Below are 15,122 nucleotides of genomic sequence, written 5' to 3'. Positions count from 1 at the left end.
AGTGTGTAACCATGCATATAGTTTTGGTTTTATAGACATATCTGACTCTGAGATTGAGATGAATTTCCTTTGTGGTGCCCACTTAGAAAAATTACATTCAAAATTTTCTACAGCAAACCCTTCACAGAATCAATTTGTTCGATTATTGGAATGGATGGATATCTGAAAACCTGCACAAATAAAACCAATTATTTGGACGGGAAAAAAACCAATGAGACAAGTGAGAAACATGTTTTTTTTGTAATTTGGGTGAACTGACCCTTTAAAGCGTGTTGGGTGTGCTTGATTTAAAGGCATAGTTTTGGGAAATAAGCTAATTTTCTTTCTTGCCTTCTTGAGAGTTACATGAGAAGATGCATCAAACAAAGTAACTTTTAGAGACTTACGTGGCAGCAATGACTACTTCCTCAGTGGTGACTGGCTGAGTTCTTGATCGGTCTTGTGCCCTCCTTAGTCTCCTGTCCACCGCTGCATTCCTGGATCGTAGCTTAGGAGCTCCGCCATCAATGCTTTTCTCCAGTTCCTGGATGAACACATCCAGGTAAACATTGAAAATCATTAGAACCCAATGAAAATTTTACTTCACCTTAACCCTAGTGGGATGATCTAGGGGCAGAGTTAACGCACTTGTTGTGGAGTTTGGTCAAAAGTGAAAGACTGTTGAAACATGGGGTTCACAGGCTTAAACAAGGGAATATTTCCATTGAAAGTTACAGTGACTGAATTAGCTATTGGAATAGATTAACTACTCAAGGTATCAGCATAACAGTGATTTAAGACAGATGAATGAGCACATTAAGATCATATCAAAGCTCTCTGGCAATTCATGTATCTATTGACTTGAGCTCAAGCAAACAAGAACTACCGAGCATCTTTGGGGTCAATTTCACAGATGTGGAGTGAAATGTGCTCCATTAAAATGCTCTGTTTAGTCTGATCCCTGCATGAGATTAAATTAAACCATGAGTATTTACAAGTTTTCAGATCTGAATCCTCACAGAGATGAGAGGACGGAGGAGAAAAATCCAACATTGTCAATTTGCGCCTTGATTGGAAGCACATTTCTCCTGTAGAAGAGAGGACAAACAGGCGATTGTTGAAGCTCACCCTGAAGAGAGAGCGCTTGGCTGCTACGCTCAGCTTGGCCCGTTCATCTAGCTTCTCTTCATCTGCTACAGAGGGAGAGGCAGAGAGAAAAGAAGACATTTGGACATTAGAAACTTTGGATGTCTTCCCCATAAAAAATTACTGGCAGAATGATCTTAAAAGCCCTTAACAAGCAGTGGCTTGCAGGTGGGTTAGTCATTACAAACTCATACTGTCCAACTAAACATTATTCTAATTCAGGAGATATTATTAACTTCAAGAGAAGATAACACAGTTTCTAAAGATACAAATATGGCTGACTGTATTTTGAGGAAATGTGTTATGTACAAGATAGACAATATTTTCATTTGATGAAATTATGCAACCATAAAAACATGGAGTCTTGGGTTTTAAACATCATATAATTTCAGTAATATGTTGGAACTAGCCAACACAGAATACATATGATGCTGCCAGATAGAGGAAGAATATGATGATTCTTCCAACCTTAAGGCCAATTTAAGGAGATATAAAACATGAAGGGGTTTTAAAGGGGAACTCCACTGTTTTTACACAGCCAGGTTAGTTCACTTGTCATGGAGAGAACTACTTATGGCTTGTTATACGATGTCTTCTCTGGCTCTAGAGGAACACAAGTATGAGAAAATAACCCCGATGATGTCATAGAAGATGATGTCATCAGGGTTATCTTGGCTTATGACAATGGATATTTTAGTAGTATTTGTCCACTATTTGATGCATTATGGGAAATGTAGGATCTAGTGGTTCTGGACATTGACCAATACTAGGGACTAAAAGTCATCATATGAGAATCTGCTGCTTTGATTTTGACCATTCCTTTTTTAATCCGTCACCCACGAGTCCCCCAACTTTATGAAAGCCCAATACTAAATCACTAGAGAGCCAGCAATTAAAGGTTGATACTTGTTTGCTTAGAGTGTAACTTATTAGAAATAACTCTTCACTAGAATACAAGCACAATTCTGGTTCTTCATTTCCATGATTTCTACAACGATCACCAGCTGGTGACAACTGTCACTTTTTGCTTGGGACCTGTAGCTTTAGCCTCTTTTAGCATCATATGTATGTAGTCCTCAGGAGCCTACTTAAGACCCTTTTCCAGGGTACTCGTTTTAAAACGAGTCAGTTGAAAACTATTTAAAGTCAGTTGGCGACAGTGTTTTCCACCAACTCATTGAGGTAGTTTAAGATTGATTAGCTGGCTAGCTACAGGTGATAAAATCTGTCAGAAACAGTCACTTCAGCTGACTGGATTCGACAATCATCAGTTAGAAAGGAAAAGCCTACTTTAGTCTGCATCTGTCTGAAATCCAGGACCCATTGTTTATAAAATTACTAAGAATTCTGAGTGGTGGCCATCTTTATGAGTGCAAACAATGAGCAACAATTCGTAAGTGTAATGTACTTAGAATCCTCTGTTCACCGTCATTATATTCAACTTCATTATTACCACCACCAGCCCCATCTGGCTTTGTTGCTGGGAGCAAAGATAAACTGCTAAACCTATGACTGGCGTCATTGGGGAGACTATGCAGAGCTAGACAGGTGTAAGAGACATGCACACACACACACACTCTCTCTGCAAGACATATATGACATGACATCACCAAAAAACTATTCCCTTTGACTGACGCCGCCTCGCTGAGCACTGCTCCCTCTAATTCTCATCATTACAAAAAGCGCCCTGGTTGAGCGTGTGCTTATAAGAAGCAGATGAGCTAGTTCTGCTGGAGCTGCTTTGCTGTTATGCTACTGTTAGCACCAGTAATGACTCTGTAAACTTTATAAACTACAAAACACTTCAAAATGTTGTGCTTTCCCGGAAAAAAAAAAAAAAAAAAAAAAAAAGACCTTAAAAAGACGTTTGAGTCATTTTTCCTCCACCTTCATGTCTATTCTTGGAGCTTGGATATAAAGCCACTGGAAAGTCACATTTTAATAATCTGTGGATGGCTACAATTGTGAAGCTCAAGATAATCATGTCAACTGGGTTGTTTTCATTGGCAGACGTAAACATCATGAACCAATTATTGTTTAATACCGCTGAAAATAGTATCTCTCTAAACTCAAGTTGGTGTTTTTCACATCACTCTGAGCTCATCAACTCAGCCCATCCCAAAACAAAGGACTGATGAAATTAAATTTAGTCAGAGAGCTGTGCTGGTATCTGTCAGTTTTTGGTGACATTCTTATCCTTTACAGAACCCAAATATATCATTAATAATGCATTTGGTAGTTATAACTCATGAGTCAAAAATTAATTCATGAAACTAAAAATGTAACGCCCATAGATTCACTAGCCACTAACAAAACTGCCTTACTTTTACTGTTGTACATATTCAATTGAACATTATGCAACTGAAGTCCCAGCCAAGCAGTCCCATTGGTCAAACACATACTGATGACTCCACTAAAGCTAGCCTCGTTAGTCAATTACTTCACAAACACTTACGGAGGCTACAGTAGTTCAGGAGCTTTACTTTTACTGGATGTATAGTACAGTACATGTGTTTGTAGAACATGTTTTGGGTTAAAATAAATCCTAAATGTTTATAACCGTATACATCAACAAATATGCTTGCATTCTTCTATGTACTATATAATATAATACAATACTACATTATAATATTATATATTCTGAAAATCCAGCTCTACCCTCCCACCTTCAAATCTTTGCCAAGACAAGTTGTGGAAAAAAAAAAAAAAACAAAACAAAAAAAAACTTACCTTCAGCGGAAGCAAAATCTGAGCTCACACAGGACCTTTAAGAGTGCAGGAAAAAAAACAAACAAACAAAAAAAAAAACAGTCAGCAAAATCTCCTAATATCCATGCAAAAATACATAAAGCAGTAATATCAAAGGGCAGTGAGTAGTAAGGGACAGGAACGAGAGAAATCTAGGTACAAAGGAGGTGAGGAGATGCAGTGAAAAACAGTCGTTTCTGGTATGCTGAAAATGTGACATCGAGTGTTAGAGAAGAAATGAAAAAGGGAGACAGCCTAGTAAAGCAGACTAAGTTGGAGAATTAGACAGCATTACAGAAGCCTGTTCAGTTCCATGGTCTCAGGGAATGATTACTAACAAAGGCCAATTCATGCTTCCTTCGTATGGTCACATGTGATGACCACTGCCAAGGCCCAATCAGAGGGACCTTTGGCCATTAAGCTTCCCTGTTTGCTAATGTTGTTAGAGTGAGGGGCTAAATCAAGGAGAAAGTGAGCGTATGCATGTTTGTGTGTATGTCACGCCCATGATCCAGCTCAAGGTATTACTGTGCTTAAGGACTTGCTACATTCTATAGAATTAATTATTGTAAACTAAACAGCATATAATTTACTAATCTGTATAGTGAAACAAAACCTGACTAGAAGAATCATTTAGGTACATCAAATATAATAAAATTAACATTTTATTAAGATTTTCTTGACGTGTACAATCATACGGACATTTTCCAGCATTCTTTCGATCTTAGCCATGCATTCCTGACTCCAGAGCAGTACCTATCAGTCTCCTGGTGCTCAGCAGAAGTAATGGGCTGAGTCCTAAACCTCTCTGAGGTCTTTCTACTCTCCCCGGGATAGATATACTGGCGGGGCCTGCCCCCCCTGTCCCTTTTCCCTCTCCAAGGGGCTTCGTAGCCTGCGAGTGCCCTGTCCCCCTCAACCTCACTGGAGGGGTCACCCAAGGAGAGGGACTAACAGAGAGAGTACCCAAAAGAAAGAGAAAATACGGGAGAGATAGAGAGGGACGGGTAGCAAAAACAAAATTGATTAAAAGCAGAGATGTAGGTTTGACGATTCAGTCACACCCATGGTTTTTAGATCAAGTATGTAAGCAAGGCCATGCAGATTTATTAACGGTTAAAGAATGCACACATTCATTGGCCCCAGGTAGCAACTAGACAGGTCACAGTGCAACTAAATTAGACAAAACCAACATCATACTCTACGCAGTGTTAGGCGATTAATGCATGAATGACATTTCTAAAGATTAGAAATAGAATCATTGTGCTTTGATGTTAACTTCACATTAGACTTGCTTGTTAGTCATTCAGTAGCTGGCCGTTACTAGGTAGCAAGCATCAATGTGAGTTCCTCAGCAGCTAACCAGTGAGTAGCAGCGGTCTAGCCTTTTACTTTGTCACCTACAGCTCATTCTGGCGGCTGGTTGGAGGGGTGGTGGTGCTCTCCATGTAGGAATGTCTGAGCTGGGCCACAGACATCCGGCTGTCTTGGTGACTCTCTCCATTACTGAATCCTTCACCCTGCCAGACCTCCTTGAGGTCGTGGGTCTGGTGCTGCACGTTCCTCTGACTGGGCCCTTGTGGAGCCCCAGCATCTGACATGAAGCGACTCAAGGCTGTGCTGGAGGTTGAGCTTCCTGGGCCTACATGTGCCACTCTGGGCTTGATGTGGGTTGCAGTCGCCCCTTTGTGGATATAAAAGGCATTTTCCCACTCTCTGGGCTTGTTCTCTGCTGCTCTCAGACGGGAGGTATGCTCTGCTACATCCCACCTGGCTCTGCCTCTGTGTCTTTCTCCTGCAAGATTCTCTGCCTCAGCCTCCCTTGCATGGCTGAGGCTTTGTACCTTGGATATCCCCAGGTCCTCTTCCCCCCTTCCTCTTCGTAGGTCCTCGGTGCTCCTCTCCCTACGGCGGATCTCTGAGGGCAGCACTGCTTTCCTACTCCTCAGAAGGCCTTCTGTCTTCACATCTTCTGTCTCCTCAGTCGCTTTCTCCTGTGCCTGCTGTTGCCCACCTCTGGATGTAGGACCAGAGGCCATGGAGAGATAACTGAGGTAACCAACAACTTCTTGTCCTCCCGCTTGCCCAGGTTGAATGTGCTGAACTTGGGTATGATGGTGGGGATGGGTGAAGGCCTGCTCGGGGCCTGGTTGGTCTGTGTGGTAGCGTGAAGAAGTCTGGGACTGGTGCTGAAATTGTCTGCGGTACACTGGGGCTTCTGTAACATTTCCCAGCTCTGGGCTCCTCTGTCGGCCCTCCTCCCTGGCAAGCCTCTCCCTAACTCTGATTCTTCAAGGAAACAAAGGGCTGGTTAACATTTGTACTGCAAGAACTCATAAAAATGATAAAATTACTTGGTCTGATAAAACAGACAAACAGCACTCAACTCCTACTGTAATCTAGAAGAATCTTTCTCCTGTTTGAGATTAGGCTTGGGTACCGAACTTGAGTACTTATGAAAAATAACCGTAGTGTGTCCTTTGAGTCCAAATACTGACAATTGTCAAATAGCCAAAGTTGAAATAGAATGATTGGTCAGATTTTTAGTCTTGTTTGATCAAACATTTCCAAAATCATAATATTGTTAACTTTAAACTATTTGCCCCTTTTTATTTAGGGCAACTTTCCTATGTTTGGGGTACTAACACATTCAATGCTGATACACTAAGAGGTTTGTATTGTTGTAGACTGGTAAACAAGAACTAAATAAGGTATTGAAAACTGAAAGTAGTTTGCATTTGAGTAGTACTATACATCATTACAGTTTTTGCTTTTTTTGAGTTTTCTGCCTGTATTATCAACAGATTTTCAACACATGGCATATATATGTATATGAACTCCTATTTTTATTCTTTTTGTTTCTTCTATTTGGGATAATCATGTTCTTAGTTTTGAATCTAACAATAAGCATTTAAACTGTACTTGATACATGGAGTTTTAGCATTGTTACCCAAACTCATTGCATTTAAGAGGAGAGTTTCGAAGAGAAATTGAGTGGAGGACACTAACTGTAAACAAGGACCTCAAATCTATAGTCACTGATGTAAAGTCAAAATTACTCTAGGAAAAGAAGTTATACTGCAGCATCACTACCAGATGTTTTATCCTTCATTAGTATGTTTAATATAATATGTTCCTTTAAATATTTGTTTTCACATGTGGATTAAATGGAATACAGCAACATGTGCATGGGAAATGAAGTTATGGTCCGAAGCAAAGGCAAAAGGAGCTTGTGACAATGAGGAGGATGATGAATGATGCGATGTCAGCTGAAAAAGTATTTGGTCCTGTCCTCATCCACAGTTTAAGAAGCACTGCTCATAAGGGTTGATGGGTTTTGTTAAGTCTAGCAAAATGGGAACATGGCAGGTGATACTGAGGGGAGACACAACCAGCCTGGGTGTACCTCGATGGCCAGTTGATGAGGGAGTGGGTGTCGCCCTCAGCATCAGTCTGGAAGAACCAATCAGGGCTCAGTATCGCCCTCACACTGTACCAATGGAAACCCAGCAGGAGACACGAGAGTGAGTGAGTGAGTGGGTGGGTAATAGTCTAGATTCAGTGTTCAGCTCTTTTCTTGGAGCACACACCAGGCACTACAATACATTACACACATCGTTGATTTCACACTGAGCTTGACCAGAGTGAGAATGGGCTTGGCCACCAGCAAGAACCTACTAGCAATACAAGTTCAACTCCCTGGTGAGGCATTTCATTGTCGTTATGGTTTTGGAACAGGTATGACAAAAAAAAAAATTAATATGTTAAATGTATGTCAAATGAAGAGCATCTGCTTAAAAAAAACAAAAAAAACAAAAAAAAAAAACAGAATTTACTTATTTACTATGTTAGCAACGCATCACTGTGTCTAGAGAGGTTCTCTATAGTCAGGCCTGTCTAAATTAGGTCTTATCTTCTGCAGCAGAGGAAATGCCATGTCACTCCACTACAGCTAAAGGCCGATGAGTCATCCTAGCCTTCTGATGCTGAGTAAAGAAACAGCCTGAACAGTTTTGTTAAGCTCAGGCAGAGTTTAACAAAATCATGGAGAACGTCCCTCAGTAATAAATGCAGAAAAAGAGGACTTGAGAGGGAAACTGCAGGAGGGGAAGATCAATTCATAAACCAGATATTGTCCTTTTAGTGCTACCAGGACCGACAAGACAAAAAGTTATATCTGATGGGAACGTAACCTCTTCCTAAATTATACTTGGTCTAACCAGGTTGTGTACAGTCTCTGGTCTGTGAGTCAAAATGTCTAATACACGAGTGGATCCAAATGGATCTGAGCATAGTAAGCATCAGCTCTGATCACGTCCTACATAATAACCACTACTTTGGGATGGGCATCATGGTGGCTGAATGGTTAAGGCACATACCGCATAACTGCTTTGTCCCTGGTTTGATTCCAGCCATGGAATTGTCTTGCATCTTATACTGTATATCTGTCTCTTCTTGTTTTCTGTCTGACGCTATACTAAAAAGGAAAAAATACCCCTTTAAAAAAAAAAACCTTTAAAAAATCTAATAATGATAATGATGATAACAATAATGATATCATCATGCCGCTGCAAAGTTGGTTCTGTTTGGTTTGAAAATGTTTTGGATCGGGTCTAATTATCCTGAGGTCTATTCGGGTTGGGTCTGGCTTTGCTTGGGTCCCCTTTGGATTGGCTCTCTCTTTTTTAAACATTTATTTATGCACACTGGGTTAGGGTAGATTTTCTGTGGGTCTGTTCTGGACCTCTTCTGTGAGCTCTCAAAACAGCACAGCCAGTTTACTTGGTAGTTGCTTTTAAAATATGGAATTCATGGCAACAACTTATCTTAAAATTAACTGCTGTCTAAATAAAGACACTCCTTATAAAAAAAAATACTGTCATGATGATATTTTTCGATGCTATGTGTAATCAAGAATATGTCTTGGTGGAGAGCTATGTTTTTTTTGTAAAAACGCTTTTAATGGGACAGATAATCTTGTTTTGTGGAAGATGTTTTTCATGCTGTAAACAATAAATGGCTACAAATATCTTAATCCTAAGGATCTGTAACTACACTAAATATATACATATACCACCAACATAAACAAGAAGAAGCTGAGAAACTAGCTTATGTTGCTATAAGCTGGAACACTACCCTGTCCCAGGTTTGCAGTATGTCAGTTAATTAGCAAATATGCACCTTGCAAACATAACATCCACTAAAATATTAAAGGTACTAAAACTAGATTTTAGGGCATTTACCATTTATGATTTTATTGTTTTACTGGTATATATTTCCAAACTAATTTGCAAGTAATAAAATTACCAAAAGATAAAATTTACACCAATTTTCTTGAGCTATCAAAAACCCGTAATGGTCTGGGGCCATCAGGCAGTTTCCAACTTCTCCCACTTTGTAAACCCAATGATGGTGCATGCACAACTACAGCAAGAACAGTACAGTAAGTCAAAGCTAAACCAGGAAGTCGGTCTACAAACTGAAGGATGTTAAAAACAGACTGTCTGTGTAATAATCATTTGGATAACAATAACTCGAAGAGTGCATGGTTGTAATTACCGGTACAGTAGGAATCATCATCATAATAAATGTAATAATCTGTAATAAAATCTGTATGCATGAAGTGCATCCGGTAGGGATGAACTTCATACTGGGGTCAGCACTGGTGAACTGCTCAAATAGGAGCAATTTCCTTTAAGAATGTGGGATCAGCTACAGAGCTGGTGGTTTACTTTATCCAAACAGCCTTGGAAATACATCTTCCTAACAAAATAGCAACAACTTGGCCAGTAACAGCTCCTCAGGGAATTTAAACAGTACAGGAATTTGCTATTCTCAACAGATCCACCTGAAGTCTCTGGAATACAAACATAACACACATACATTTTGTACTAATCTGCCTAATCTGTGTATTTTGCGAGCCCAGCTTTATGTCTAAGTGGGAGTCAGTCAGCCCTCAAATATTGTTCCAGAACAAGCTCAGGTTGCCTGACCTGGTATGAAACCACATGTCCTACCTTGGACATTTGTGGATGAGAAGAGGGACAGAGACAGAGATGGAGTGAGTTAGAGTCAGTGTGATGGATAACGCTGTCACAGTGAATCTATCTATTAAAGAGAATGACACAGCAGTATTCTGGCCCACATCGAAACCTGGCTCTAACCCTGTGTATATGGATTTGAAGGGAAGCTGGGGTCTGGACCCTAGGGGGGAATGCTGTGCTAAATAAGATATCAAACACAGATGAGGACAGACTGATCATTTTCACAGAAAAAAATCGTAATATTTACTTACTAGGGAGAGAAACTACTTTGTGGAATAAATAAGGATAAAAAAAAACAAAAAGGCCAAAAAGCAAGTCATTACACCCACTCACCCCTGTCTGCTGAGGATGTTGTGGGCCTGCTGCTCTATGAAGAAGTCTCCAGGAGCCGCACCATGTTTAGGTGAGGAGAGGGAAGGGTGCCTGCTCAGCTTGGCTGAACTGGGTGAGATCCCTGGGACTGAATGATCCCTGGCGGGCACCCTGGTGGTTGAGGACGATGATGTCACATCCATGTATGAGGAGGAGGATGGCAGCTCAGGAGGAGCAGCCCGGCGTTGATTCTCCAGGTTCATAAACCTTTCCCTCTCTGAGAAGGAGCCTACCCTGGTTCGACCCATCTCGTAGCTCGGGTCGGCGTGGCCGTGGTGCGTTGCTGTGCGTTCAAGCGCCGGGCTAGTGGCAGAGGTGTTGGTATAAGAAGTCAGGGTGATGTCTCTTCCTTCTTCCCCCACGGACTCCCCTCTGTTTTGCCTCTCTGAGCCTTCTGTCTCTTTCCGGGTGCCAGTGTAGCGGGAAGGATAGTCCAAGTCCGGCTCCTGATCCAAAGAGATACCGTAGCGCTCTGCCAGCTGCCGGCGCCGTTCTGCCTTGTAGCGGGCAATTCGTTCGGCCTTGGACTCCAGCTCTAGGCCACTGGTGGTGTAACCAGAACTGTAGATTGGCTCTGTGTGGATGGGGGACTGAGGGTCAGGCCTACATCGAGCTCTGGACTGTTGCTCTGGAGCCATCAGCTGCATTTCTGAGCTTTCGTTTCCCTCCACGCCATACCACTGGACTGTAACACAAGTCTGTTATACACATACAAGCACAAAAATGAGACACAAAATTATACGGGTATGTACATGTCTCACCAGCACAGGGTTCACAGGGGTCAGAGCCCCTGGTGTATCTTGGCGTATCCTCCTCTAGAAGCCGGTTGGCCACCAAGCTAGGCAGCAGAGACGGTTGCACCTCACCCTCTATGCCCTCCAACCGACGAGCAATGCGCTCCTTTCTACACACATATGGACACAAAAGAAGTAGTCAAACTCTGATCTATTATCATCCTCAAAATTATTATTAAAAAAAAAAAAGCTTTCTAAACACAAATGATCATCTTCTTACCTGTTCATTTCCCAGTCACTTGTGCTTGTGCTAATGCCTTCAAATCGTTTTCTCAATTCAGAGACTTAGGGAGGAATAAAAGACAAAATACTGTTATAGCTTGATAAAAAGAAAACATCTGTTTTGTTAGTGACGCCTTGTGAGAAGATGGCAATGTGCTCCACCGACACTTCAGTCAGAGATTTTGGTGTGTGATGCTAGTTGAGGCTGATGTAGAGTTGCACTTTAAGACAGTTGTGGACATTTACAGGTTAGATCTGGATAGCAATTTTTTTGCCTATTATTTGTAAGGTTGGAGTTTGATAGCTGTGGTTTGTTGAGTTCAATTTGGGAATATCTTTTTAACAAAGCTGCACAAAATACAATAGTCTTTTCAACTGGCTTATTTCCCAGAAAATCATGCCATGCAATGACCAGTTTTACTTTCGATTTTATCCATACCATCCTTTCGTATTGCACAAGTCATAACTTGGAAAAAGCTAAAGTGGCCTTCCACAGCTAATCAAACCCTTATACAGCATTCACCATCAAGCTGGACTTGACAGACCAATAAATCTCTACAGGACCATATCTCTTTATAGGTCTTACATTTTGTATTTAATGGACCCTGTAGAGAAAATAGAAACTGCAGTGGTTTATATGGTACAACATGTGAGAACTGTGCTTATACAAAAACTGTTTTTAGACAAATCGTGATACAGATCTACCCGGCAAGGGGCTGCTGTTGTACAACAGTGGCTTTCAAAAACTCGGGAAAACTTGACATTGTGAGTGCCATATGCAAGCAGGCAGAGAAAAAAGAACTTTACTCACCTTTGGGAAGATTGGCCAAGAGACTAACATCTATATCCTTGGTGCTTTTGGCTGGGTCTTCTTTTTCGTCGAAAGGGTATTCTTTCTGGAAGCTAAGGGATGTAGGAAAAATACCAACTGCTATTGAAACGGGGCTGTGGGAAACTGGATTTGTTTACAGACAACAGTGTAGGAAGTTTTAGGGGCACAATGAATGAATCTGAAACTGATCAAACAGTCAAACACGTTCAAATCAAGTTAAGTTTTCAATCTCCTTATATTTATTTAGAAATTATGCGTAGGTTTTAACCCCATCACATCATCTGCCTCAGATACACAGCAAATTTCTCTCTCAGAAACATGCTGAAGTCATTTATGGATTTGATTCTAAACCGCAAAGTTGCAACATAGCTATAAAAGAACTGGCAGTAGATTATTGATATGAAGAAATGCTGAATTGGGAAAACATGACTGTGGTTTTTTCTCATTCCAGCAACCAATGAGTTGTAAACACAGTGATATACAAAGAAATAGTAGAACCCTTTCTATTATGACAGCATCTGTTTTCATGAGTAAATATCTTCCAACATGTGATTCCTGCATGCAAAGTGTTTCCAGGTCAAAGCCATAGTCACACCGTTTGGCACCAATTTGGTGTGCTCGATGTCCCCACTGCCATATAGAAAACTTTCTAAATGGAGACTAAGGTGTAGGCATGATGGAGTATTTGACACCCATTACTTTCTCAATAAGCTTGGCCACTGGATCTGTCTGAAATACACAAGCTTTACTTGATACCCTATTATCTGTTTGTTTGCACAATCATGGTACTACATTAAAAATGTATGCGTAATGGATATCTCCATACAGTTCTGTTTTAGTCCAGGATAGGGCTTAATCCTGATAACTGGTATAGTTGGATTTGTGCTTCTCTCTAGCTCTCTTTTTGTCTCCTTTGTCTTACAGCTATTTGTGGCATTTTTCATGTATAAAACTGAGTACAACTTGTAAGATCACTCTAAACGAGTGTTGGAAAAGGGGATCATCATAGTAAGTGGATTCCACATTCAACATGATACAACTTTAACAAGCTACTGGGCCTTGAAAATGATGTGTCGAAACACATTGCTTATGAAATCAACTACTTCATTGTGTTCCAGTATAGCAGCAATGGGAGTGTTTTTATTATTATCAACTGTCCAAATAGAGCTGAGTATGCAAGTTGCAACCTCAACTAAACACACCCGCAAGCTTCAAGCTTGTGAGAGGGAAGAGAAAGCTGCTACTTTGAGTCTGTATGTGTGAACTGCCCGTTACTCACACATCATTTCTGTCCTCCACGTAATGACTCTCATCTCTGTCTGTTTTGTGCCATAATGCAATCCATCAGCTTTCCCTACAAATCTCACTGGTTGTCATGCAATGTATCAATCCAGAGAAATGCTGACGCAAACCTATCCCTTCATTTGTTTATGGTACTTACATTAACATCTGAAAATTAAAGCCCCCATGTGTAGAATTTTTGTGTAGCATCTTCAAAATCGCTCTGATGGCATAAATTTTTGTTTGTAAAAAAATAAGATAATCTTCACTCTGTATTGTTGTATGCTTTAGTTTTGCACTGTGGTCTACCAGTCTGTTTTCTAATACTACCACGAGGAGTAAAAAAATTTCATATGCTACACATTTCAATGTGGCTTTAATCTGATGTCAAAGTCTTACACATCACATCATTACACGCATCATTTAAATTTAAATGATCCCTAAAGGACCCAGGTTTTTATTTACCAGTTCTTCAACAAAGTGACCTAGGACAATAGAAATGAAAACCTGACCAAATGTGGTAACAGTCTAAGTGTTTTAGCATATATTACCTCAAAGCTGTCTTCTGCAACAATCTTGGATTGCTTAGTTTTATAGGGGTCTCACTCCCAAGTCCTGTGGGCAGAAGAAAAGAATAACATTTAGTCACACTTTTCATTCATCAATTCCACTTTGAACAGCAGAATCTTCAGTTTTAGCTTTTAATGAAGAGACAAACATTGCAACTAGGCATCTTAAAGTGAACCAGCCAGCCTGTCTGCAGGTCCTTGGCACAGACCAACATTAATTAAGTGGACTTCCACAGAGAAAACAAATGATGTGGAAAACAATAATCTGCCTGTCTGACTGAATCACATCAAACATGTTCTGTTTAGTTAAAAGGCTTGCACCGCTCCAACCGCCACCCCCACAAACAGCAGACAGTCACACAAATCATCACTGCACTTACATCCAGAGACAGTGACTGTCTCCATCGTAAATATAAGTATGTGCTGTGCATGAGGCTAAAGCTTGTTCGATAGATGGGTGACTGTCTTGTGTCACTGCCCGAGACAGGCGGCGTAAAGTCTGATCACACGTCAAGGTTGCAGTGCAGTGAAGCTGGGATGGTGCCAGGAGGGTCCAAGCACGTCATTGTTGCTGGGCATCCTTTCTATACCCATCATGAATACAGATAGGGTACAGCATGATAAGACAGAGATATCATACTTTCCAATTCCCAAAACCTTGTACACACATACTGTTATGAAGCGATGTGATAAACCTCAATTAGACACACAAGACTTAACAGTCTAACCTAATAAAGTCTGGTATCTATTAGGAAAAGTGGCCAAAGTAAACAAGAGCAAAACATGACATAAACACTTGCCTACAGAGAAATACAACCTCATTACCAAGAAAACCGGCATTAGTGGGTATAAAGTATCATTAACAGTTTTGCGAGGAATTCGAGTTTTGTGGAGCATCCCTTTAAGGAATGTCTACACCTGCTTCACTTATTGACTCCAAACCTCAAATGTGCGGTTTTGGCTGCCCTCGGACCTCAGAGTGGTCAGAGCTGTGCAATTTCAGGACAAACATGTGGTCCCACTTCCATCCCCTCCGAGTTCACCTCAGGGCCACTTGACGCCCTCCAACTCCCCCACTGCTCCTACCAAACCCTTAACCTCTCCCAAGGCCGCCCACCCCTAACCCCTCCAGTTT

The 15,122-nt window shown here is 40.9% G+C and overlaps 1 protein-coding gene and 1 long non-coding RNA gene across 13 annotated transcripts in view; both read right to left on the bottom strand.

Moving 5' to 3' along the window:
* svila (supervillin a) overlaps positions 1-12,166 on the bottom strand; it is a 44,441-nt gene extending 32,275 nt beyond the window's left edge. For 9 of the 12 annotated variants that reach the window (XM_040127398.1, XM_040127401.1, XM_040127405.1 and 6 more), the window contains exons 1-9: positions 12,117-12,166; positions 11,304-11,367; positions 11,051-11,193; positions 10,251-10,974; positions 7,280-7,363; positions 5,278-6,162; positions 3,856-3,890; positions 1,108-1,172; positions 387-523 (exon numbers count right to left, since the gene is read on the bottom strand). In XM_040127398.1, the coding sequence (XP_039983332.1) occupies positions 387-523; positions 1,108-1,172; positions 3,856-3,890; positions 5,278-6,162; positions 7,280-7,363; positions 10,251-10,974; positions 11,051-11,193; positions 11,304-11,311 (2,081 nt within the window). In that variant the 5' untranslated portion in view covers positions 11,312-11,367; positions 12,117-12,166. The remainder of the gene's footprint in view (positions 1-386; positions 524-1,107; positions 1,173-3,855; positions 3,891-5,277; positions 6,163-7,279; positions 7,364-10,250; positions 10,975-11,050; positions 11,194-11,303; positions 11,368-12,116) is intronic. The other 3 variants (XM_040127402.1, XM_040127403.1, XM_040127408.1) reach the window with 3 other exon arrangements.
* Positions 12,165-15,122, bottom strand: part of LOC120790107 — a 40,003-nt gene continuing 37,045 nt past the window's right edge. The window contains exons 3-4 of the long non-coding RNA XR_005707497.1: positions 13,970-14,033; positions 12,165-12,208 (exon numbers count right to left, since the gene is read on the bottom strand). This is a non-coding gene — a long non-coding RNA (uncharacterized LOC120790107). The remainder of the gene's footprint in view (positions 12,209-13,969; positions 14,034-15,122) is intronic.

The sequence above is a fragment of the Xiphias gladius genome, chromosome 5 (genome assembly GCF_016859285.1).
Source record: "Xiphias gladius isolate SHS-SW01 ecotype Sanya breed wild chromosome 5, ASM1685928v1, whole genome shotgun sequence".
NCBI classification, from domain to species: domain Eukaryota; kingdom Metazoa; phylum Chordata; class Actinopteri; order Istiophoriformes; family Xiphiidae; genus Xiphias; species Xiphias gladius.
This window is presented reverse-complemented; position numbering and strand designations above follow the sequence as displayed.